Source organism: Equus przewalskii, chromosome 29 (assembly GCF_037783145.1).
Source record: "Equus przewalskii isolate Varuska chromosome 29, EquPr2, whole genome shotgun sequence".
In the NCBI taxonomy this organism is placed as follows: domain Eukaryota; kingdom Metazoa; phylum Chordata; class Mammalia; order Perissodactyla; family Equidae; genus Equus; species Equus przewalskii.
In genome coordinates this window covers 39,864,365-39,886,447 of record NC_091859.1, presented here as the reverse complement: position 1 = coordinate 39,886,447, position 22,083 = coordinate 39,864,365, and the positions used below count along the sequence as shown (strand labels likewise).

The 22,083-nt window shown below is 50.4% G+C and overlaps 1 protein-coding gene across 2 annotated transcripts in view; it reads left to right on the top strand.

Annotated features, from left to right (window-relative positions):
* Window positions 1-4,927: 4,927 nt before the first annotated feature.
* ARFGAP3 (ARF GTPase activating protein 3) overlaps window positions 4,928-22,083 on the top strand; it is a 55,443-nt gene continuing 38,287 nt past the window's right edge. The window contains exons 1-5 of one of the 2 annotated variants that reach the window (XM_070599684.1): window positions 4,928-5,230; window positions 11,136-11,254; window positions 16,905-16,977; window positions 19,640-19,771; window positions 20,847-20,930. In XM_070599684.1, the coding sequence (XP_070455785.1) occupies window positions 5,162-5,230; window positions 11,136-11,254; window positions 16,905-16,977; window positions 19,640-19,771; window positions 20,847-20,930 (477 nt within the window). In that variant the 5' untranslated portion in view covers window positions 4,928-5,161. The remainder of the gene's footprint in view (window positions 5,231-11,135; window positions 11,255-16,904; window positions 16,978-19,639; window positions 19,772-20,846; window positions 20,931-22,083) is intronic. The other variant, XM_070599685.1, reaches the window with a different exon arrangement.

Genomic DNA, 22,083 nt, shown 5'->3' with positions numbered 1-22,083 from the left:
AAGTTGCTCCTTCTCCCCCTAGATTGCTGCTATGACCACACCACCCTAGGGGTCCCCAGGGCCCTTGGCAGCCTGGCTTCTCTGTCCGGGGCTTCGCTGCAGGGCCCTTATCCACCTAAGCACGTGCAAGGCCTCTCCCCATGCCCAGCCTGGCCTTTGCTGGGCGGCCTATGGGTCTGGGCTGTGCTATGGCCTCGGGTACTAGGGGCAGACTTGGAGGGGACCCACTGACATCCGTTAGGATAGGGATGGGGGAGGTCGAGGAGGGCCCCCATGGGCCACCAAACCAAGCCCCTCCTTGTTCATGGGGAATTGGGGCCAAGTGAGGGAAGGAGTGACGTGGCCATGGTCACCGAGCTAGTGGCTAGGGGAGTTGAGTGAGGCCTGACCCCGAGTGGCCCCTCTGGGCAGGGAATTGGCCAGCTCTCTTCCTATTTTCTGTTGCTGTGTTGATTCACTCACCAAGCATTTCTTAAGCACCTGCTGTATGTAAGGCTCAGTGGTGCCTGGAGAGACATGAAGAAGGGCCCATGTTTGCCTCCAGGGACTCTGGAAGCTCAGGGTGGAAGCAGCCAGGGATGCGGGGCAGGACAGTCCTCTGAGAGTGTGTGTGGTGGATTCTGGAGGTCAGCCTACAAGTCTCAGGAGGTTAGGGCACAGGGTCTCCGAATCTGGCCCCTAGGGCCAGAGTACTACAGGGTCTGAGCCATTTCCCCCACGTCCAGTGGGAAGCGTCCTCACCTGGGCAGGAGGCCAGGCTGGACTGCAGATGGACTGGGAGGACTCTGTGGGACCTGAAGCCAAGCTAGTGCCCGAGCCTCTCTGAGCCCGTTCCCATGAAGTGGGGATGCCCTTGAGGGTGTCCAGAAGCAGGAGGCCTGGCCGAGCAGGCGCCCTGCCCTCTGAACTTCCTCTCCTCCCCGCCCCTTCTCACAGCGCAGCTCTCTCCAGGGTGGCCACTGCCCCCTGCTCTCGTCCCCGGCTTGGCCCGAGGTCTCCTCTGAGCGCGGGCAGGCCCGCACCCCTCCCCAGCCCCTTCCCCAGACACCTGCAGAAGGTGCCAGCCCCTCTCGGAGCCTGTTTTCCCTTAGAAGGGCAGAGTGACCTCCGGGCTGGACCTCTGTGGTCTCGATGGTGGGGGCAAGCAGAAGGGCCTGGGCCCAGGTGCCTCAGTGGATGGAACGGGGCCCCCTGGGGGAGAGACTTGGGGTGGGGACAGAGGTGGCTCCACCGCCCCAAGGAGGACAGACCCAGGCCAAGCTGAATCTGGCGGGGCCTGCGGTTGAGGTATGAGGCCCATGCCAGGCAGGGCCACTGCCAAGCACAGGGTCAGGACCGCTGGCATTGTCAGGGGACAGGTGGCTCCTCTGTCCACTGCTTCCCACCAGCTTCGGGCTTCACCTTTATCAGCTACATGCCAGGGCCCGTGCTGAGCACCCTTCCCTGAAAAGGGTCATATAAACCTCCTCACAATGTATGAGTGCATTTTACAGATGAGGAAACAAACCAGAGAGGTTGAGTGACTTGCAACAGGCCACACAGCAAGTCAGGGGCAGAGCTGGTACCTAACTCCAAACAGCAGGTACTGGGGTCTAAACCGCTGGCTCTCAGACACCTGGAGGGCTCGTTACAAACCAGCTTGCTGGGCCGAATTCCAGAGGTTCTGAGTCACTAGGTTGGGGATGAGGCCCAGAGTTTGCATATCTAACAAGTCCCCAAGTGATGCTGATCCAGGACCACACTTTGAGACCCACTGGTGCAAACAGCAAGACAGAGCTGCCAGAAGTACCAGCAATTCCATGTGCTGCTTGATCTGTTCATATGACCAGCAGACACTCCTAAGCCCCCTCTAGGGCACAGGAGCTGGGGCCCTGGGGATCCAGAGACTGACCATCCACAGTCTGGCCCAAGGAGGTGGGGACAGTATGGACAAAGAGAGCCCAGGGAGCAAGGGACACAGGCCAATGTGACATCCCACCCTGGGCTATTCCTATGATTCCCATGCAAGCGGCAGGAGGGTTAGGTGGCAGCCAGGTGAGAGGGAGAGGTGGCCCACTGGGTCAGAGGGGCACCTTGCATCACTGATGAGCTGCAAGTCCCCAGGCAAGCCCTTCATCTCCCTGACCCTCAGTTTCTTCACCTGGAAAATGGGGAAATGGTTCCTATCTTCTCTTTTTCATAATCATATGAGGTCAAGAGTGTGAAAGTGCTCGATAAAACACAAATATGGGGTACCTTGTTCTGAAGGTGGTCTCAACCCCAAATACCACCCTAACTCAAGCCGATCATAACCAAAGTATGCAGACCCCAGACGGAGACTCCAAATCCTTCCCAATGCTCGCCAGGCGGGAAGGTTCCCCCAAGCCATACATTCATCTATATATGACGCTGTACAGCGGAGGCAGCATTTTGCACACCAAAATCTGACAAGAGTTCTTTCTTCTCTGAAGCTTAAGGACAATCTTACAAAGACATGAAAGCGAAGCCAGCGGTTAAGAGCATGGACGGTGAGGTCGTATTCCCTGCACTCAAACTTGGCTCCAACTGTGTGGCCTTAATTAGCTGTATGACCTTGAGCAAAATACTTTCTCTAAGCCGTAGTTTGCTCATCTATAAAACGGGAATAACAGTAGTAAACATTGGTATTTCATTCTGTGCCAGACCCTGTTCTAAACCGTTTAACATTTGCTATGTCATTGAAGCCCCAGAGCAGTCCCAGGAACTAGCTAAATAATATTCTTGTATTTTTACAGGCGAGGAACCTGAGGCACAGAGCTGTTAGGTAACTTGCCCAAGGTGTGACAGCTACCCCCGATCCAAGCCAACGCTCAGACTCGGGCAGTGCAGTGCAGCGCCGTGCCCAGCAGGCTGCGCTGTTGGACTACGAAGGCCCACGCCTCAGAGGGCGAGGACGTGCCTGTCCCCAGTGGCGCTTGTTAAATGATACCTACCAAGACCAGAGTTACCCCATGACTGGTAGCCGTGCGACCTCAAAGGCCCTCCTCTCTGCTCTGGAACCCCTCCTCCCAGCACTCTCCCTACCCCACTGTCAGTACCGGGATGTCTGTCGCCCCTCAGTGAGCAGCAAGCTCAGTCGTGCTTCTAGCCCCAGTGCGCGTGGAGCTAAACAGAAAAGAAAAAATGAAGTCCATTTCGGACCATCCAGTGAAACTCAGATTATATTGTTGCGGATCTCTTCAAATCCTTCGTGGAAAGGGCTAGGAAATGAAGGAAGGAAGGGATGAATGAATGAACTATTTAAATGCCATCAATCCTTGAGGAAAGAACTAACAACAGCTTGTCAGTGGGAAAAGCCCCGAATGATTCACTCACCAACATGAAACTTGCAAGCAAACTGGGTGCAGCTCAAGGCCACATCCGGGTCAAGACAGCCAGGCTGCTCCCGCCCCTTTCTAACAATGTTAATGATTTCTCCTTAATCATAACAGGAACAAAGGTTCATATGAAAATTGGAAAACTGCAAAAACATTCAGAAAAACATTAAAGTCATCACGGTCCCGACGTCCGGAGGTAACACTGCTGACAATCTGGTGTATCTTTTCTTGTCTTCTTTCTCTACATACACATGTGCACGTGTTTTGTTGTCGTGGTCATCAATGTGTGTGTGTCACAAAATTGGGATCTTACTGTGAGTGTAGTTTGGCACTCTGCTTTTCTCTCACCATTTGAACAAGAGCACTGCACTTTTAGTCTTCTGGGATCTCTACATCGGATTGGGGAGCAGACAGACCCTGAATCTGATATGCAAATTGGTAAGTCAGAAGATTTCAGATCCAAATAGTAACTGGAACCCTGGCACCCGCCCCCATGAGAAAGGACATGGCTGTTCCTCATAAGCATGCCAGGTGTTGGGCGTAGGGCCAGACGCACCAGCCAACACGAAGCACAGGGTGTGCGCTTGGACTCAGCATAAGGAAGGACTTCCAGGCGGAGCGGCCTGCAAAAGTAACGCACGGTTCTGGAAAACTCCCTTCCCTGGAAAAGTTCCTTGGAAAAATTCCAGCCCTGGGTTTACAGGAGGCCGCATTCCCTGCAAGCGTCCCGCTTCCCCGAGGGCATCCGACCGCCAGGGTGAACACCCTGACCTCTGACAGCAGAAAGAGCACCGCCGGACGCTGCTCCAGGGTTTCCAGGGCGGCGGCTCGCCCTGGCTCTTCATCCCTGACCCTTGTTCCGATGCGCAAACCAAGCTGCAGAGACGCGGCCTGACCAGGATGCTGGGGCGCTGAAGCAGCCGCTGACCCGGGCTCGGGGCCAGGGTGCACGCGACTCAGAACCCGCCTCCTTCCACGGCACCCCGAGCCTCGGGCGCGCTCTTCCAGGGCGCCACAGCACTGCTGGAGCAGCGGCGCCGGGCCCCGGGGGTTGAGAGCCTTCTCCAGGCGGCGCCGGCCGACCGATGGCCGGACCCGGGCGCGCCCGCTTCTGCCTGTTCCCGGTCTGACCGCGCACCTCTTGTCCCGGCAGAACTGCGCTCTCCCTGACCTTAGACCCAAACGATACTCTAAGAAAACCAATTTCCGGGCGTGGAAAGCTTCCTGCTCAGGGCTCGGCCTCAGGTTAGGGCAAAAAAACAACAGAAAAAGGAAAGCGAGTCGGGCAAGCGCGGCGCGTGTACCCGAGTCCTCGACCGGGCGCGGGAAACGGCGGGTGGCCCTTTCCCTCGCGTTTCCTCTTTGGCCACCTGGAATGACCGGTTCTGCCGCCCGCATGGGGAGGAGGTGAGAGCTCCTCGGCCCAGGAAGCCGAAGCAGTGGTGGTTCCTCAGGCCACGTGCGCGGGAGCGAAGAGCACCAAGCCCCAGCTTCGCCCGGCACTGCCCGGAGACAGCGGCGGGCGAAGGCTAGGAGGAAGCGCGTGGGGCTCCTTGGGCTCCTGCGCACGCGCATGCAGCGCGGGAGGCGGGGCTTGAGTAGGCGGAGCCAGTGGCACAGCTGAGTGGGGACCCTAGGAAGGCGAGAGGCGCGTGCGCTCCGGTTGTGGGCGGGGCACTGGGCGGGGCCTGGCGGGCGGGGCGGGGCCTTCTCGTCACGCGCAGCCCCGCCCCCTCGGCGGTCGTCAATCTCCCGGAGGCGGCAACCGCTCCGCCTCGGCCCTTCCCGGTTGGCGCGGCGAGCTGCTCCTCGGTTTTCTGGCGACCATGGGGGACCCCAGCAAGCAGGACATCCTGACCATCTTTAAGCGCCTCCGCTCGGTGCCCACCAACAAGGTAACGGCCTCTAGGCGGGTTCAGGCTTGCTCGGCATCCCCTCCGGACCCCGCAGGCCGCCCCTGCGGCGCTGTGGCCGCGGCCGCGGGAGGAGGAGCCGGCCGGGCCTGTGACACGTCGCACTGTGCGGCCGCGGCCGCTGGGCCTCGCCTGGGTCCGGCCCGCGCGCCGCCCCCGGCCTCAGCAAGGGAGGGGCGGGCGAGGGGGCGCACGCCGGGGCCCAGGGCGGGGCGGGCCCCCGGGGGTCCTGGGCGGGGAGGCGAGAGCATCTGGGGGTCCCGGGGGCAGACATCTGGGTCCCTGACACCGGGCCGGGGAGCGTACACGCGGGCCGGGGCGGCTTTTGGGGGTGGCGGCGTGGACACTGCGAGTTCCTGAGAGCTGGGCGCGAGCTCGCGGGCCCCGAGATTGGGCTGGGGAGCAAGCACGGGGCGCTCTTGTGAGTGGGGTCGGACCCCGCAGGCCACCTGTGACCCAGCAGCGGGTCAGAACCTCCAGCTGGTAGCGATGGGCGTTTGAGAGAGCTCGGCTCACCTCTGAAGCTCCTCAGGGGCGCCTGGTGGGACCTCCTGGGTCCCCTGTGTCCTTTGGTGGCAGCCTCAGTTTCCCTCTCTGATAAAGCTGCTGAGTGGTCTCTGCAATGGCTTCCGGCTCTTTTCTCTTGCTAAGAAAGCCCACCACAGACCCTTTCTCTTCCCTCCCTTTGGGTTGCTTTGGAGATTGGGGTTTTCCCTTTTTTCCCCATCTCACAGGCTGTTTTCCCCTCTGTGACTTTTACAACTTTTCGCACCTGGCTGGAGATGTCGTGATGACGCTTGGGGCTGAAGTGACACCCTCCACTGAGGATCACAGGTCGAAGTGGAACCTGGAGAGGGCAAAGGGCTGTGGTGTCAGCCTGGACTCTCCTCCCCTCCTGTGACGGGAGTTCTGACGGGTCCCCAGTCACCTCCCAAGTGAACAGCTGTTAACGAGCATAGTCATGAGCCATGACGTGATGGCAGAGAAAGTTCTTGAGTTTGACAAAATTTAGATGTCTTTGTTGTAAGTCTTGGTGGAGGGGAGCCCCTATTTTCACAGCCTGAGAGGAGTGGGAAAGGAAAGAGTTTACTGGAGGTGATGTCTGATGAATGTCGGAAGGTCGGGAGGAGAAAGGCTCCAGGAATTCTCGGGTGCCAGTTTTTTTGCCATTTTCTTGATTTTCAAATTTAGATTGATCTGTTTATAAAGAGTGGTTGCTGTGTAACTAGACAAGATTAGGATCTGTCATCAGCAGTGTAGAAACTGTTTTTTCTCTGCTTTTTCTCAGAAACAAGGTGTATTCTCTTTGACTATTAATCTGAGGGAAGGCGCCCGTTTTAAATAAGAAGCCAGTGTCTTTAGACCAAGGGACCCACGGGAGGGACACGTGCGGGCTTACTTGTCAGCTGGTATCCAGACCCCGCTACTTTCTCACTGTCACCTTGGGCAGATTACTGGACCACCGTGTACCTTATCTTCCTTCTCTGAAATGGGGGCACGAGCCGGATCTACCCAGAGGGCTGTTGTGAGGATTAGATGAGAAAATCCAAGAAGAGCACTCTGGGCGGTACCTGCGTGTACCAGGCCTCAATACATGTCAGCTGTTTTTCGCTTTTATTATTTTGAACAACAGGCCTGTGGAAATTTTCTGTTCTGTACTAGGATTACTGGAAGCATTGAGCAGAAGTGTTTTCTGGTGCTGTTCCTCAGCATTATGCTACATTTCTTGATAAAGACTTTTAATTGGATCATTAGTAAGAAACCATTACCTAGGGGGCCGGCCCAGTGCCAAGTGGTTAAGTTCACGCGCTCCGCTTCGGCAGCCCAGGGTTTCGCCAGTTGGGATCCTGGGCGCAGACATGGCACCACTCATCAGGCCACGCTGAGGTGGTGTCCCACATGCCACAACTAGAAGGACCCACAACTAAAAATATACAACTATGTGCTGGCAGGCTTTGGAGAGAAGAAGATTGGCAACAGATGTTAGCTCAGGTGCCAATCTTTAAAAAAAAAAAAAAAAAGAAACCGTGACCTAAACTAAGATGAGAACTAATTTGAATGATGTGAGAGAGTTGGATAACAACAAGCATTTTTTAAATGGGGTTGTCAGAAAGCGCTCTAAGTTACACAAGACGGGAAAGGGAGCTAGAGAGAACCAACTCGGTTTGCTTTTAGAATGTGGGATCCAGTTTCTTCCTCTTGTGTATGAGGAATATTTGCGCTGGATCGAAGGTTTGAACTCGCATGGGTCGGTTTCCTAGTTTGTGATTCCGGCTTTGAAGCCGCACTGCTCCTAAGTTTTGTATCGATTGCTTGAGTGAGTCATTCAGCCGCTGTCGAGTCGCCGCGCCAGCTGGACGCTGCGGAGCACGGAGGGCGCGCTGGTGCATAGGGAGCCAGGCACCTGCCTTCGGGGAACCGACAGTCTCGGGGCGAAGGAGAGATGAAGGGCTGCCTGGCTGAGGTCTTCCGCCGTGAGAGGCAGTGTGCTGAAGGGTGCGCTCCGGGGCCGACTGCCGGGCTCCAGTCCCCGAGATGCTGCTTCGTAGCTCGCAGACTCGATTTCCTAATTCCTTAGTTTTCTCTAAAATAGGGATCAGACCTGTGCTCTGTAGTTTGTGGGGAATGCAAAATGTGCAAAATGAAAACGCAGGGCCCTTGTCTGAGAAGTATCGAGAATTTCAAGATGAGGCAGCAGAGCCTTAATCAGCCCTGGGCCCTTCTGAGAGCGGGCCGCGTGCGACTGCGTAGGTGGCACACATGCCCGGGAGGCTGGCCCTGGCAGCGGTAGTAACAGGACCTTCTGCTGAGCGGTTAGGAAGATTCGGTGGCCAACAAGAGTGCCCGTATGGAGTAAGCACTCAGTATTAGCTGTTGTTTCTGTAGTAATTATTATTCCCATCATTCGGCAAAACAAGTTGTCAGTCAAAAACTGTGCCTCATCACTGTAAGGACTAGTTTTCTGCTTAGAACACCGTGGCTCGCTTTGGACGCACGTGTCCACAGAGTGCGGGCCCCCTCTCAAAGCGCGGTCTCCTGCTCCACCAGCAGCATCGGGGCCGCCTCGTGAGAGCCAGACTGGTCTTTCTAGCTGCCTTCCGACCTCGGGTTCTGTAGGGCCCGCGCCCGGCTCCGTGGCTCTTCTGCCCTTGCAGACTGCCCACTGCCTGGTTTGGCATTTAGTGCCTACTCTGTGCCAGGCTCGGTGCTCAGTTCAGGTGAACAAGATAGACAGGGCCCCGCCCTCGTGGAGCTACATTCTAGCAATTCCTCCTCATGGTTGGTGCCTCTAGGAGGATGCTGAGGCCACCGTGTTGGAAACCCCCCTCTTCTCGGAGGCAGCCTGCAACCCCCTTGGGAGTGATTCTCAGACTTGCATGCTCTGAGCTGTGTGCACCCAGTCTCTGCTGTCACCTCCCTCCATAGGGCCGTTTCCTGCACAGGCTTTTGCTGCTTATTGCCCTTTTAGACTCTATTCTTGAGACCCCAAAGGCCTCTTGGACCCCATCTAGAAAACTTGTTGCATTCTGTCCTTGCTTACTAAGATTCAACCTTATGATTAACTGTCCTGCCCACTAGACTGTAGATCCATCTCTTCCTGGACCACCCTTGTATGCCCACTTCGTGTGTGCCAGGTCCACACTTGATAGGAAGTGCACACCTGTTAGCTGAGTGAGTGGGGGATTACCAATGGCCTCCCACAGAGGGACAGCACCTTTGGTAGAGTCGGGTGCACTGTTTGGTGTCCCACAGAAGGGGATTTCTTACTCTAACGGCTGTTACCACAGGGCATCTTAATTTCCACATCCCCTCTCCCTGCACAGTGAGCTCTTCAAAGGCCAGCACACGGCCTGGCCGGCAGTGGGGGTCAGCAGGTGCTTGTGGAATCAGTGACCCCGTCCCCTCTCCCCGCCTCAGCGCCTGCCGCAGTGTCTGGCAGACAGCAGGCAGTCAGGAAACCCTGAAGCGGCTAGCCTTTCATGTCACTTGTCGCTCCTCCCCCGCTATCCAGGCGTGCTTGACGTGAGCCTGTGTGGTGAGAGGCTTTGGGAAATCTCGTGTTTCTGCTCATGTGTTGCTCTCCAGAGGCCGAAAGCCAGATCTTTCTTGATGGTTATATTGGGACAACCTTCACATAGGCAGCTTTGCCTATAAAGTGTGTCCACAATAGGGGGCATTTTTTCTGGGGAAAGAAATAAAAACAATTCTCCTATTAGAGGAATTTTTACTATTCTGTCGTTCTGACTTTAATTAATTATGAATATCAATTTCCGTGACAAGCACCATGTATTTTAAAGAACTTTTATGTCATGCTATCCAGTGAGGAATGTTTGACTTCAGTCAGTGTTGAGGGGCTAGTGGTAGTTTTTGAGCTAGTAATAAGTTTTGTAGGTTATTCATTTGATTAACATATATTTAGTGAGTGCTTAGTATGAGTAAGGCACTATTTTTCAGGCTCTGTGGGAGATAAAAAATACACAAACCTGTTCAGCAGTCATTTATTGAGCTTTCACCGCGTCGGGGCTCTGTGCCAGCAGAGGAGGAAGGCTCGGTGAGGGGACAGGTCCCGACCCTTCAGGAGCCCTCAGTGTGCGGGGGCACGTTCCTTGGTGATGGGCTGTGTGTCTAAGGTTATAGCGGTGACCTGGAGAGAGTGGAGGGGCAGAGGTAGAGAAGAACCCAGCATTTCAGAGAGGAACATCTCTCTGTATTAGATCTATCACCATGTGTCACATTACCCCAGAACTTAGCATCTTAAAACAACAAACATATATTGTCCCGTACAAAATGGTTCTGAGGGCCAGGAATCTGGGGGTGGCTTAGTTGGCTAAAGTATGGTTTTTTTCTGGAAAAAAATGAAAAACAATACTCTTATTAGGGGAATTTTTACTGTCCTATTGTTCTGACTTTAATCATAAATATGATTTCCATGACAAGCACTGCGTATTTGAAAGTGCTTTTACGTCCTGTTATGGGATGAAGAGTGTTGGCCTTCGGTCATTGGTGAGGAAGGAAGGTAAGGGTGTCTCGTGAGGTGCAGTCGAGTGGCAGCCGGGGCTGCGGTCCCCTGAGGCTGGAGCTGCTCAGCACACTCATGCGGTGGTCAGCTGCCTCCCTCCTCGCTGGCCGTTGGACTAATGGCCTCAGTTCCTCAGCACTTGAGTTCCTCCACTGGGCTGCCTAGTGTCCTCGAAAAAAGGCAGCTGGCTTCCCCCAGAGCCAGTCATCCGAGGGAGAGAGAGAGAAAGGAAGCCACAGCACCTTTTATAACCTAATCTCGGAAATGACGTACTGGCTCGTCTGCCATATTATTGGTCGCAAAGACCACCCTGGAAAAGTGAGGGTGGGATTACAGAAGGGTGTGAATACCAGGAGGGAGGATCATTGGGGGCATTTTGGAGTCTGGCTACCACACTCTCCTTGTCCTCCGGCTGGGGAGAGAAGAAATGTGCACGAGTGCCTGCCATTGAGCATTCTAAGTGGGGCGACATCCCTGGCCAATGTTTGTTTACGTGACTGGTAGGAACCCTGTTGATGCTTCAAGGATAAGAATGTTTGAGGTGATACATACATATAAGTTCTCTTCACTACACATACTGCATAGTGTTGTAATAGATACGTAATAATAGAGGTATTATATAATTATTGCATTATAGCAATGTGATTAATATATAATTAGTATAATTATATATAATATAATAATATTATAATAATGAAAGAAATTGAAATTTGAGGTTTTAAAAAAAATCTCGGTAAGATATTTTCTAATAACCAGTTTAAATTGTAAAGGTTAGGCAGCTTTGAATCCGCGTCATGTACTGTATCCTATAGGATGGCTAATTTGGCTAATATAAATCAACAACTGAATTTTCAAATTTTCTTTCAGGTGTGTTTTGATTGTGGTGCCAAAAACCCCAGCTGGGCGAGCGTAACCTACGGGGTGTTTCTTTGCATTGATTGCTCAGGATCACACCGGTCGCTGGGTGTTCACTTGAGTTTTATTCGGTAAGTGAATCTTTCCTTGTTGGGGGGTGGGAGTGACTACATTGTTACTTGGGTCTCTTTCCCCCTTTTTTCTTTATGTTTCCTTTGATATCGAGTAAAAGGAGAGGTTGGTTATGAGTGATGGAGATTTAAATCTTATGTAAGTACGTAAACCGGGAAAATGAGTTCTTTTCTCTTAGTTACTGTTTTATAGAGCTCTTTGTCAGAGACATGAGGCTGTGGTGTTGAAGGCAAGACAGAAGAGAGGGTTCGAGACAGTATTTCCTTTTCCTTTGTTATCTTCTTATAATTCACGGTACAAAGGAGCCTGCTTGTGTCATGCTCATGGTGGGAGGCGGTGCAGTTGCTGTGGGTCCGTCCTGCACCCCAGCAGGCGGAGAGTCAGTGTAAAGGGCGGGAAGCCCCCTACAGTAGGGTTCCACGTCCAGCAGAATCCTAGGGCTCTGGCTCCCAAGGACACTATTACCATAAAACCTGAGTGAGTAATTTTTGTGTGAAATTCAGTGGCAATTTCAAATGCTTGTGCTGTGAACGTCTTTCTTTTCTATCTGAAGGCTTGGGCTGCGTTGGCCCCTTCTGGCGAGTGCCTGTAAGGATCCCCAGCCAGGCTCAGGATTTGGAAGCAGAGCCAGGCCTGCACCTGAGCAGCCATGGGCCTCTGCCAGGGTACCGCTGAGCAGCCTTGGCTCCGATCTCTGTTATTGCTGGCCTCCTCCAGCCAATTCACCTGTATCCGGCCACTTCTTTTTCCAGAAGGCAGCTAGGCAGGCATTGTGCTGAGCGATTTTATTTTGTGTTATGATTTAAGGAATATTGATACAACACCATTACTATAAAGAACATTTGTTCCTACAGGATAAAATCTATTATAGTTCATAATGAGATATTTTGTATGATAGCGCAAAAACGATATAGTAATAAAAACAACCTAATGTTCTTTTTTAATATATTAACTTAAAAAAACTTTTCTGATGCACTTTCCTGGGTTCTTTTTTCAGAAGTCAGTTTCTGATTTCTCAGTTCCCCGAGTTCTTAGTTCACAAATCAGTTTGTGCAGGCATCATGGCTAATATTCGCAGCCATGTAGCTCCATAGGTAATTGTTTGGCAAAGGGAGTTCTTTGTGTGTTCTGGTTTCAGAGGGTCCATCAGTTTCTTGTCTTCTTTTCTTTTTTTTAGATGCTGGTCCCAGAATATTTTGAGTACACTATCCTGTCCTTGTCTCTTTTTTAAATGTTGAGGGATTTATTTGGCAGGGCAAGTTTCTTTTTAATGTTTCTTTTTTCCCCCAGATTGATTGTGACCAGTTAACATACGGTCACCTCCTCTGGCCAGAGCCCACGAAGGCGGGACCTGAGGCAATATATAATCGGTGTCTTCCTTTCTCTCTCTGCTGTGCTCTTGCCCTCCTCCTCTCTGCCAAGGCCTGCCCATTGTCACCTGGCCCTCCCTTTTCCTCACCACTGAAGCACACTCCCTGTTTAAACCATTCCAGGAAATCAGGCGGTTTTCTGACGTGCTGAGGGAAGCACTGATGCAGAGCCTGAAGAGGATGGACAGCACTCTGTTTGGGCTGTTGCAGGTTTAATCACTAGCCTTTCAAAAGTCAGATGAATATAACTGTATGAATCACAGTGCTTATGAATGGTTCAAAACAACTGGTAAAAAAATCTCTGTATAACCAGAGGGCGGCAGTCTAGGATTCGGGCAAGAGAAAGTCAAGGATGATAAGGGTACTTAGTATGTTGGATTTTTTTAAGAGGTGGGGGGCTGCTCTTTAAACATTTCTTATTGATTAAGGAAAATTACAAATACTAGCTCATTGGGCAAAAAGTCCAAGCAGTCCCAAAGTACCTAAAGTAAGAAGTGAAAGTCTTTCTTCTGGAATCTCTTTCCCCCCTTCCAGGCGCCCACGCAGGCACACACACAATCCCATGTCCCAGGAACGAACATATTAATGGTTTGGCGTGGGTGGAATGTTTATTTAAATGGATTTTTTTTAAGTAGAATTTCAAGTCAACAGTTTTACAAAGAAAAAAACTTATGAACTATGGCTTTGGCCAAGCAAAAAGGCAAAGGCAGGTTAGGCATCCATGGAAATGGCAGGCTGCTTTGGGAGCTGACTGCAGCTTGGACCTGATCGCCCTGGCCCCCGCCCACCACCTGCCAGGGCTCGGAACTCGTCACCCCAATTCCCGTGCTGGCTGCATCTCACGGCACCCTCTCCCTCTAGCTCTGTTGCTTTTCAAGGTCACTGTTAGGTACTTCAGGAGCTTATGAAATGTGACCAGGACCTGGTGCCTGCATTGGTCTTGTTGGGCTTAGAGTCGGGACAGACTTTGATACAACATAAATAAGAAGCTAGACAAGTGCTGCGCGGGACATGGAGGCAAAGCACCGCGCCTGCTTGCGGTCAGAAAATTGGGCAGAGTTCAAAGGAGGAGGAAGCGTTCGCGAGGAACGTCAAGGGATTAGTGAGATTTCGGTAATGGAGACGAGGCAGGGGCCAGCACTCAGACTTCCGGAAAAGGTGTAGAGGTGGGAGACGGTGAAATATTTCGCAGCTGCTTTTTACGTGCGTGGGCGAACGAGGAGAAGTGAGACGCGAAGGGGAAGACCTGCGGGCGGCCGTGGAGGGTCTTGGCTGCCGGGCCGGGAGTTTGTCCTTGACTCCCGGGGCCCCGGAGGGCCGTTCGCGGGGAGGCTGCAGGGGCGCTGGGCGTGCTCGGGAGGGCTGCGGGCGAGGGTGCCCAGCCCTCACTGGCCCGGGGCGTGTTCCTAGTCTCCCCGCGTCTCAGTTTCCCTCTCTTCCAAGTGGGGCTGAGAATGCTCATGCCCACTGTGCGGGGCGCTGGGGGCGGCGAGCGAATGAGCTCATGCACAGCCTGGCCCCGGCGGGCCCGGCAGGGTTGGTGGCCGGCAGAGCTGCGTCCCTGGGCACCCGCTCAGGGGGCGCGGGAGGAGGCCCTTCGCGATGCTGTGTCAGGAGGCAGCCCTCGACCCCCTTACAGTAAGCAGGAAGCAGTTCTAAACGGGTGTGCTTGGAAGCTGCTCCTGGGCTGGCCTAGGAGTAGAAGTCCAGAGTGAGCGCGGTGTGGTTTGCCCCGCTTTCCAATTTTGATACACGGAAACTTTGTCACGTTTGTTTGGCGAGATACCTTCTGATTTCATAAGTGCCTGAAATCTATGGAAATGCTCTACTTACAAAAAGCACACTGACTTTGGCGGCCGCTGGTGAAGCTGTTCATGCCCTTTGTAAGGAGATTACATCTTGACTGTTACCGAGGTGGTGGGAACACTGTTTTCTCTCTTACCTAATTGGTTAACAGGAGCTCTTTTGTTAAAGTGACTCTAATTCTTCGATTTTTCTCACTTTCTCTGCTTTCCTTTTTTCTTAGACTGTCACAGACTCTTCCCTTTCAGCATCGCTTAGTCTAAATAAAGATGAGAAGGACCCTGCAGTGAGTTGCCTCCTCACGCGGGAGTGGACGCTGATTCAAGTGGCTTCCTAGGGTTGACTGTATTCCGAGTCCATTGTCATCAAGTTTTAGAAATTCCAGTGTCATAAGAGAGAATCCCTGTCAGCCCAGTTCAAGAACAATTAGCTTTTATCTCCATTTCTGAGAAATGTATAAGGAAATGTTTGGGTTTATTTATTTATTTATTTTTTTAAAGACTTTATTTTTTTCCTTTTTCTCCCCAAAGCCCCCCGGTACATAGTTGTATATTCTTCGTTGTAGGTCCTTCTAGTTGTGGCATGTGGGACGCTGCCTCAGCGTGGTTTGATGAGCAGTGCCATGTCCGCGCCCAGGATTCGAACCAACGAAACACTGGGCCGCCTGCAGCAGAGTGCGTGAACTTAACCACTCAGCCATGGGGCCAGCGCCCAAGGCTTTATTTTTTTAAAGATAGTTTCGGACTAAAAGTTGTCAGGCAGATCAGCAAGTCTCAGTGCTTGTAGCCTCACTTTTAGGATATCCTTTAAGTCAGCGCGTATTCAGGCACCTGTGATGTGCCTGTGTTAGGAGCATGAAAGAAAAACTGTAGGACATGCCTGTCCTCTGGAGCTTGCTGCTTACAACACAGCGTGGCAGGGCTACCACGACGATGATGGTGGTGGTGGTAATGGTGAGATGAGAATTTTAGCCATGTGATATTTACCATGAGCCAAAACTTTTGAGATAGTAGCTTATTTAATTTCTACAAAAGCTAAACAGATAATATTATAGTTATCCTTACTTTACAGATGAGGAAAGTAAGGCGCAGAGAGGTTAAGTAGCTTTTCCAAGGTCGTCCAGCTCCGAAGAGGCAGTGTGGAGATTTGCACTATCTCGGTCTGTCTCCGGAGACTGTGCTCTTATCTGCACCCATGTCAGAGGCGGGGGCTTGGTACAGACTTCAGTCTAGGGGGATGCATGAAAATGTGGAACTAAGCAAGATCTTTCAGAGGGGATTTCAGAACAAGATTTATAGTTTATCATCTTGCTTGGTAATCCGATTCTAAAAGGAGATTTTGTTTGTTCTTTGGGAAATCTGTTTCTTCTAAAGTGTGGTTTAATTTTTACTGTTTGCATATCACCATGAGGTGGATTTGTCATATATATGTAATAGTAATATGTACTAGTATGATTATTAATCTTAAGGTAGCTGCTGGCATCGAAATAACTTCCTGAGCTTTGCAAAGGTTAAGTGATACCAATAGGCATGGACATTAGTAAATGGAAGGGCAGCGTAAAAGGAAATTTTTGCGAATCTGAAACCTCTCTTCTTCCTGCCTTGCCCGTTTTGTGAAGGGTATGCTTCCTGTTCGAAAATGTCCGCTTTCTTTTACACTTAGTGTGGGACAAGCTGTTGTCGACTAGCAGGATAGCCTTGCTTTTTGCTTATGTCTATGGATTCGACATAAAGCCTTCTGACATTGTTGCACTGTCCTGTCTTGCTTTACGATGATTGCTTGGTAAGTTGTTTTGTGGGGAGCCACAGTTACTGCCTTTCCCTTGCTCCCGTTTGATCGCAGGTTGCGGGTGAGAAGGGCATAGCTGTGCTGGGGGCAGGAGGAAGTGCGGTTTTCACTTGAAGAACGTTGACTCCTGAGTCTTCTTCTCCCCCTGTTATGGGGTGTTGGGCAGGTCCCTTCCACCTAATGATAAGAGGATGGTACCCTCCAGGCTCCTGTGGGGTCAAACCAGACAAATGGATAGCTGACCTGAAAAAATCCAAACAGGACGTCTGTTTTGAGTAGAGACCCGTCACCACATTTTAGATCATATCTGCTAAGAATGTCAGGCAAAGAGTCAGAGTGGATCCAGCAGCTCCGTGAAGCTTGTATGTCCTGTGCCCGAGAAGAGACAGCTGGCTGGAGTCGGTGCAGCAGAAGTGCTGCCAGCCTGCCGTGGCCTGCCTGTGGCCAGACATGGAGGGGAGCGGGCGGGCAGGGCCATCAGAGCCCTGGCTTCTAGAGAGGATGAGAGGGGCCAGAGCTGCTCCTGCCAACTCTCACAGGCTCTGGAGTCCCAGCATCCCTGTGTCACAGTCAACAAGCTTAGAGCTCCCCGGGTCCTGAAGATCACAAAGATCTTGTTCTCCAAAGTTCAGTGGCCTAATTCTGGGGAAGGGAAGTATTAACGTTTAAGAATATTCTTTCCGTTTAGGTCTACAGAGTTGGATTCCAACTGGTCTTGGTTTCAGTTGCGCTGCATGCAAGTTGGAGGAAATGCTAATGCGGTAAGTTCGCCTCAGACTTGTCGTTTTCCTTCTGTGTAAATGTGTGTTACACTAATAAGGAAGTTCAGTGTCTGCGCGGAGGAGCTAGGGAGGCCCAGCTGGGGACAGAAGGACGCGGTGGGCCTCAGGGTTGGACCGCCCGGTGACTTATTTATCCAAAAATCAGAAGCACCTAGTAAATACGAAGCTCTGGGCTAGGTGCTGGGGCATAGTGACAAATAGACAAGACCCCGCTCTTACAGACAGAGATGAAGAGTGATGAAAGAAGCATATAAGCTAGAAAGCAGCAGGTGGCGATAATGCTTTGAAGGTGAAAACGGGCAGTGAGGATGTCGGGGGGCTGGGAGCTGCTGCATGGCAATCCAGCTTGTTAATCTCCGAGGGCGACTTCTGTACTTAGAGTGCAATGCTTACAGCTGCTTGTATTTGAATTTTATTTAATTAATTAAATCTATAAATTAAAAAACCTGTTCTCCAAATCTTCAAATACAGTATATAAATATCATATACTTATTTATAAACTTAGTAATTTCTGTGTAAAAATAGCTTTTTTAAGTGTTCGATTAATTTATAATTTTCAAAGAACAGATTTCCTTAATTCCATTTATAAACCTAAGGATCCTCAGACATTTTAAACTTCATTTACAAATTCAGTATATCTTTTTTCCCAAACACTAGACTGGCAGCCTTATAAATCTAGCCAGCAAAATCTTCTGAGGCACGGGTACCCTATTTAAAATGCCAAGATGGAATAGATTGAGTAAATGGAACTCCGTTAGACATGCCGTTAAATATTCAAACTAGGGGGCGGCCTGGTGGCGCAGCGGTTAAGTGCACACGTTCCACTTTGGCAGCCTGGGGTTTACTGGTTCGGATCCCGGGTGAGGACATGGCACCACTTGGCAAGCCACGCTGTGGCAGGCATCCCACATATAAAGTAGAGGAAGATGGGCACGGATGTGAGCTCAGGGCCAGTCTTCCTCAGCAAAAAGAGGAAGATTGGCAGTAGGTAGCTCAGGGCTAATCTTCCTCCAAAAAATAAAAAATTCAAAGTATAAGAAATCAGATTTGTATACATTTCAAATAAAAATTGTTTATCATCAATTAAATATTTAAAATTAAAATTGTAAGTCTAAAATAATGGCTTTCAAAATACCAGATTCCCTTAGATCAGTGTTTCTCAACCTTTTTTCGTTATTGCTCCCTAGGCAGAAAAATTAAATTTAAATTAGATTATTTTGAATTTAAGTTGGGTTTAATTTTTCCCTAGTAAGAGAAATCAGACACTAAGGAGTACAGCTTTGTCAGGTAGGGGTAAGCTTTGGAGGGCCGCAAGCCATTGTGATAACTAAGATTATTTTCACTTTCCAAAAAATAATTTTCACCTGTATTAAGAATGCTTGCCAGGGCTGGCCAGGTGGCATAGCAGTTAGGTTCATGCACTCCACTTTGGTGGCCTGGGGTTTGCAGGTTCGGGTCCTGTGTGCTGACGTACACACTGCTCATCAAGCTGTGCTGTGGCAGTGTCTCACATACAAAATATGGGAAGATTGGCACAGTTGTTAGCTCAGGGACGATCTTCCTTGCCAAAAAAAAAAAAGAATGCTTGTCTTAGGTATTTCAAATATCTTATTAGAAACCCATGCCCCTTGTCATGACGTTCACAGACTTGGCCCTAAACTTGATACCATGGATTTGATTTTATCTGTCCTTATTTCTAAGCCTTCCCAAGGTTACAGAGTCCCCACCCAACTTGAGAGAGCAGCGCTCTCGTCCCGAGCCAGCAGAGGTGGGGGAGATGGGGTAGGGAAGCATCAGCTCAGTGATCATTCGCTTAATCAGTGGAGTTGGAACCATCCTGCTTGGGTTCAAACGCCAGCTCTGCCCCTCACTGCCTGTGTGACATTAGGCAAGTTGGTGACCTCTCTGTGCTTCAGTTCCCCATCTATAGTGTAGATAGTAACAGTGACTGTCTGATAGTGTTGCTACGAGCTTTTAATGGGATGATGCCCACAAAGAATTTAGGACAGGGTCTGGTACATGTGGCAGCTCAATACTATTATTAGTGAAATTGGATTAGTAAAAGGATCGCTCAAACAGGTTTTTAGAATACCTGCTTTAATTAAGATATGAGTTCTATAATTCATGTCTGTATGTGGATCTTTAGAAGGCAGTTGAAAGCAAATTCCTCTAATTATTTAAAATCTACTTTATCTCCTTGCCTGTGCTGTGGTCTCCGTTAATGAGGAAACAGTGCTGAACAGGGTGAAGGTTAGCATAGTTCTTAAGGTGTCTGTCAAAACTCCCAGTTTAGTGGAATCCAAATTGAAATGGATTTCTCATGAATTAAAGTAGTCCTGAGTGGAAAACAGCCCCCAGGTAACCTTCAGAATGGCGGGAGTGGTTTAATGGAGAAGTGAAGGGCCAGTTATTTCATTTTGTGAGCAAGTCTCATGTCCAGTTTTACCCAAGTATTAAAGTTACATCTGTGGAAGGAATTCCCTTTGCAAGCAAAGATTTACAATAACTTTTCATGGTTTAAATCGTTTTGGTTTTCAGTAGTATTTTACAAAAATCCTTCATAACGTGAAGTAACACTTTTTTAGTCCCCGTGTTAGCGTTAATGCGGTATGGCTGTTAATCCTCTTCCTTTCCTCCGTAGTCTTCCTTCTTCCATCAGCACGGGTGTGCCACCAACGACAGCAATGCCAAGTACAACAGTCGCGCTGCCCAGCTCTATAGGGAGAGAATCAGGTCCCTCGCCTCCCAGGCCACGCGCAAGCACGGCACCGATGTAAGTCACTGGCGGGTTGGAGCCTCTCCTTCAGACGAACATTCGTTTCAGTAGAAAAAGTAGTTTCTATCCCAAAAGTAAAACTTCCTAGCTGGATTCTCTTACAAGGAAGCAACGTACAGTTGATTCTCGTTATTCGCGGTAGTTATGTTCTGTAAAGTCGCTGTGAACACTGATTAGCGAATGCTGAAACGTGGCTCTGGCGAGAGACAAGCTTAGGTCCCTGTGAGCTTCTGGTCACAACGGTTTTGTCAGCTGATAACGTGTAGCCTTATTTCACACGTGTTTCTGTTTAAAGGTACTGTCATCTATGTTGTTGACTCGCCAGCACCGAACTTGGGCTCACAGCGCTGTAACTCGTGCTGAGTCAGGCTGGTCTGTTTTCTCTGTGAGGCGCCTCCAGCCTTCGTGTGTGTGTGTGTGTGTGTGTGTGTGTGTGTGTGTGTGTGTGTGTGTGTGTGTGTGTGTGTGTGTGTGTGTGTGACACTAGGTGGCGCTTCAGCGCTGTGCGCCGGGGCCATTTTAAACTGAAATCACCAACAAAAAGCAAAAAATGTGAAAAACGTGTCAGTAAATAGACCACACAAACGACACGTGTTTACAGCATGAGAGCTGAAACGAGGGCAGAGTCGCCTTCCGCTGGGAACCTGCACCTCGCGGCTCAGATTCTTTGTTCCTGTGCATGTGCCTGCGAATGACTGCAGAAACGCCTCGAGTACTCATTGTGGGGTTACAAGTAGATTACAGCCAGTAGGCGAATTCCCAAATACGGAACCACAGATAATGAGGCCTGACTGCGCTTTGGAATCTGCCCTTGGATGTGAAATCCTTGATCTTTCCTTTCAGAAAAGGCTTGTGCGTCTGGGCACTTGGCTTCTTCACAGTTTGGAAGGAAAAGTTCCTGGGTAGATGTGTTAGAAAGTGTGCTCAGGGGCCTGTGTAGGCGTGCTGCTGATTTTGTGCTAAGGGAAAGTACCAATCTTCTGCAAACACGTCTCCGGAAAGGAGTGAAGACGGTTGAATAAAGCCCTTTCGAGCCGGGGAGATGCTGAGCAGGCTTTGTGTTTTGTCCTAGCTGTGGCTTGATAGCTGTGTGGTTCCGCCTGCATCCCCTCCACCAAAGGAGGAAGATTTCTTTGCCTCTCATGCTTCTCCTGAGGTATGTATGATGCTCCACGTAGTTTTAAAGTGTGCTTCCTCTGACAGTTCTGAGGGGTCTATATTTAAAGTGTTTCAGTTAGGATACAGGCTAAGCCGCTGTTGCAGACAACGCTGAAATGCAGTCACTTAAGCCAGAGCTTAGGCTGCCCGCAGAGTTCGGAGGCAGGCTGCCCGGCTTGACTGGGGGCTTTACTCTGCTGCTCTCTGTATGTGGCTTCCATCCCAGTCCGGAGCGGCTGCTCAGTTCATGACCCTTCCCGGCGATAGGAAGGAGACAGGCATCCAGGAAAGTCCCGTCCTCTTACAAAAATCGTCCAGAGGTAGTACACATCTCTTCCGCTCGGATCCTGCTGGCTGGAATTTAGTCGCTCGTCTTCTGCCGAGCTGCTGGGAATCTGAGAGAGGGTTTCAGCAGTCTGCCACTGCCACTTCAGAGCTTGGGAACTGACAAAGAACAAAGACAGGCTTTTAAACCTGAATTTTAATAGGGGTTTGAATCTCAGTGCCCCTGTTTAGCTGGGTACATAGAACGTATCTCAAGGCTATTGTGAGAATGAAATGAGTTAATACAGATAATTAGTACCTAGCACAAGGTAAGCCTTCAATAAATGCTCTAAGTATCATCTTCTTCTTTGTGGTCCGATGGTAGCAGTAACAACAGTCCATGGTCCTCCTGTGGACTTTCCCCAAACTGCTTAGGTCAGGGAACACGAGGCCCGCAAAACCTAAAATATTACTAACGGGTCCTTTAAGGAGATGTTTGCTGACCCTGGTTAGAGCCTCAGGTGGTCTGCTGGCTGCCCCGCCTCCTCCCAGGCCCACTGGGGCGGTGGCATTATTTGCCTAACGGCTGCTCAAGCCATTCTTTAACTAGTTTTCAAGTAAAAATTGTGTGAAGTTGTATAAACTGTTAAACTTTTTTTTTGCTAGTATAATTTGCACATACATGTTATCGTTGAGGAAGTCAGTAGTTACTAGAAATAGTTATCGAAAAACAGGGTGACAGAAAACAAAAGAAAAGATAAGTTATTCTATTGTGATCTGTAGCCATGGTTTAACATAGAGCTAGATATAGAATGTCCACGATTAGTAGCTGAGAAATCTTAGGGATAGAAATGGTGGGCTAAAAAGAGAGAGGACCAGTTTGGTGT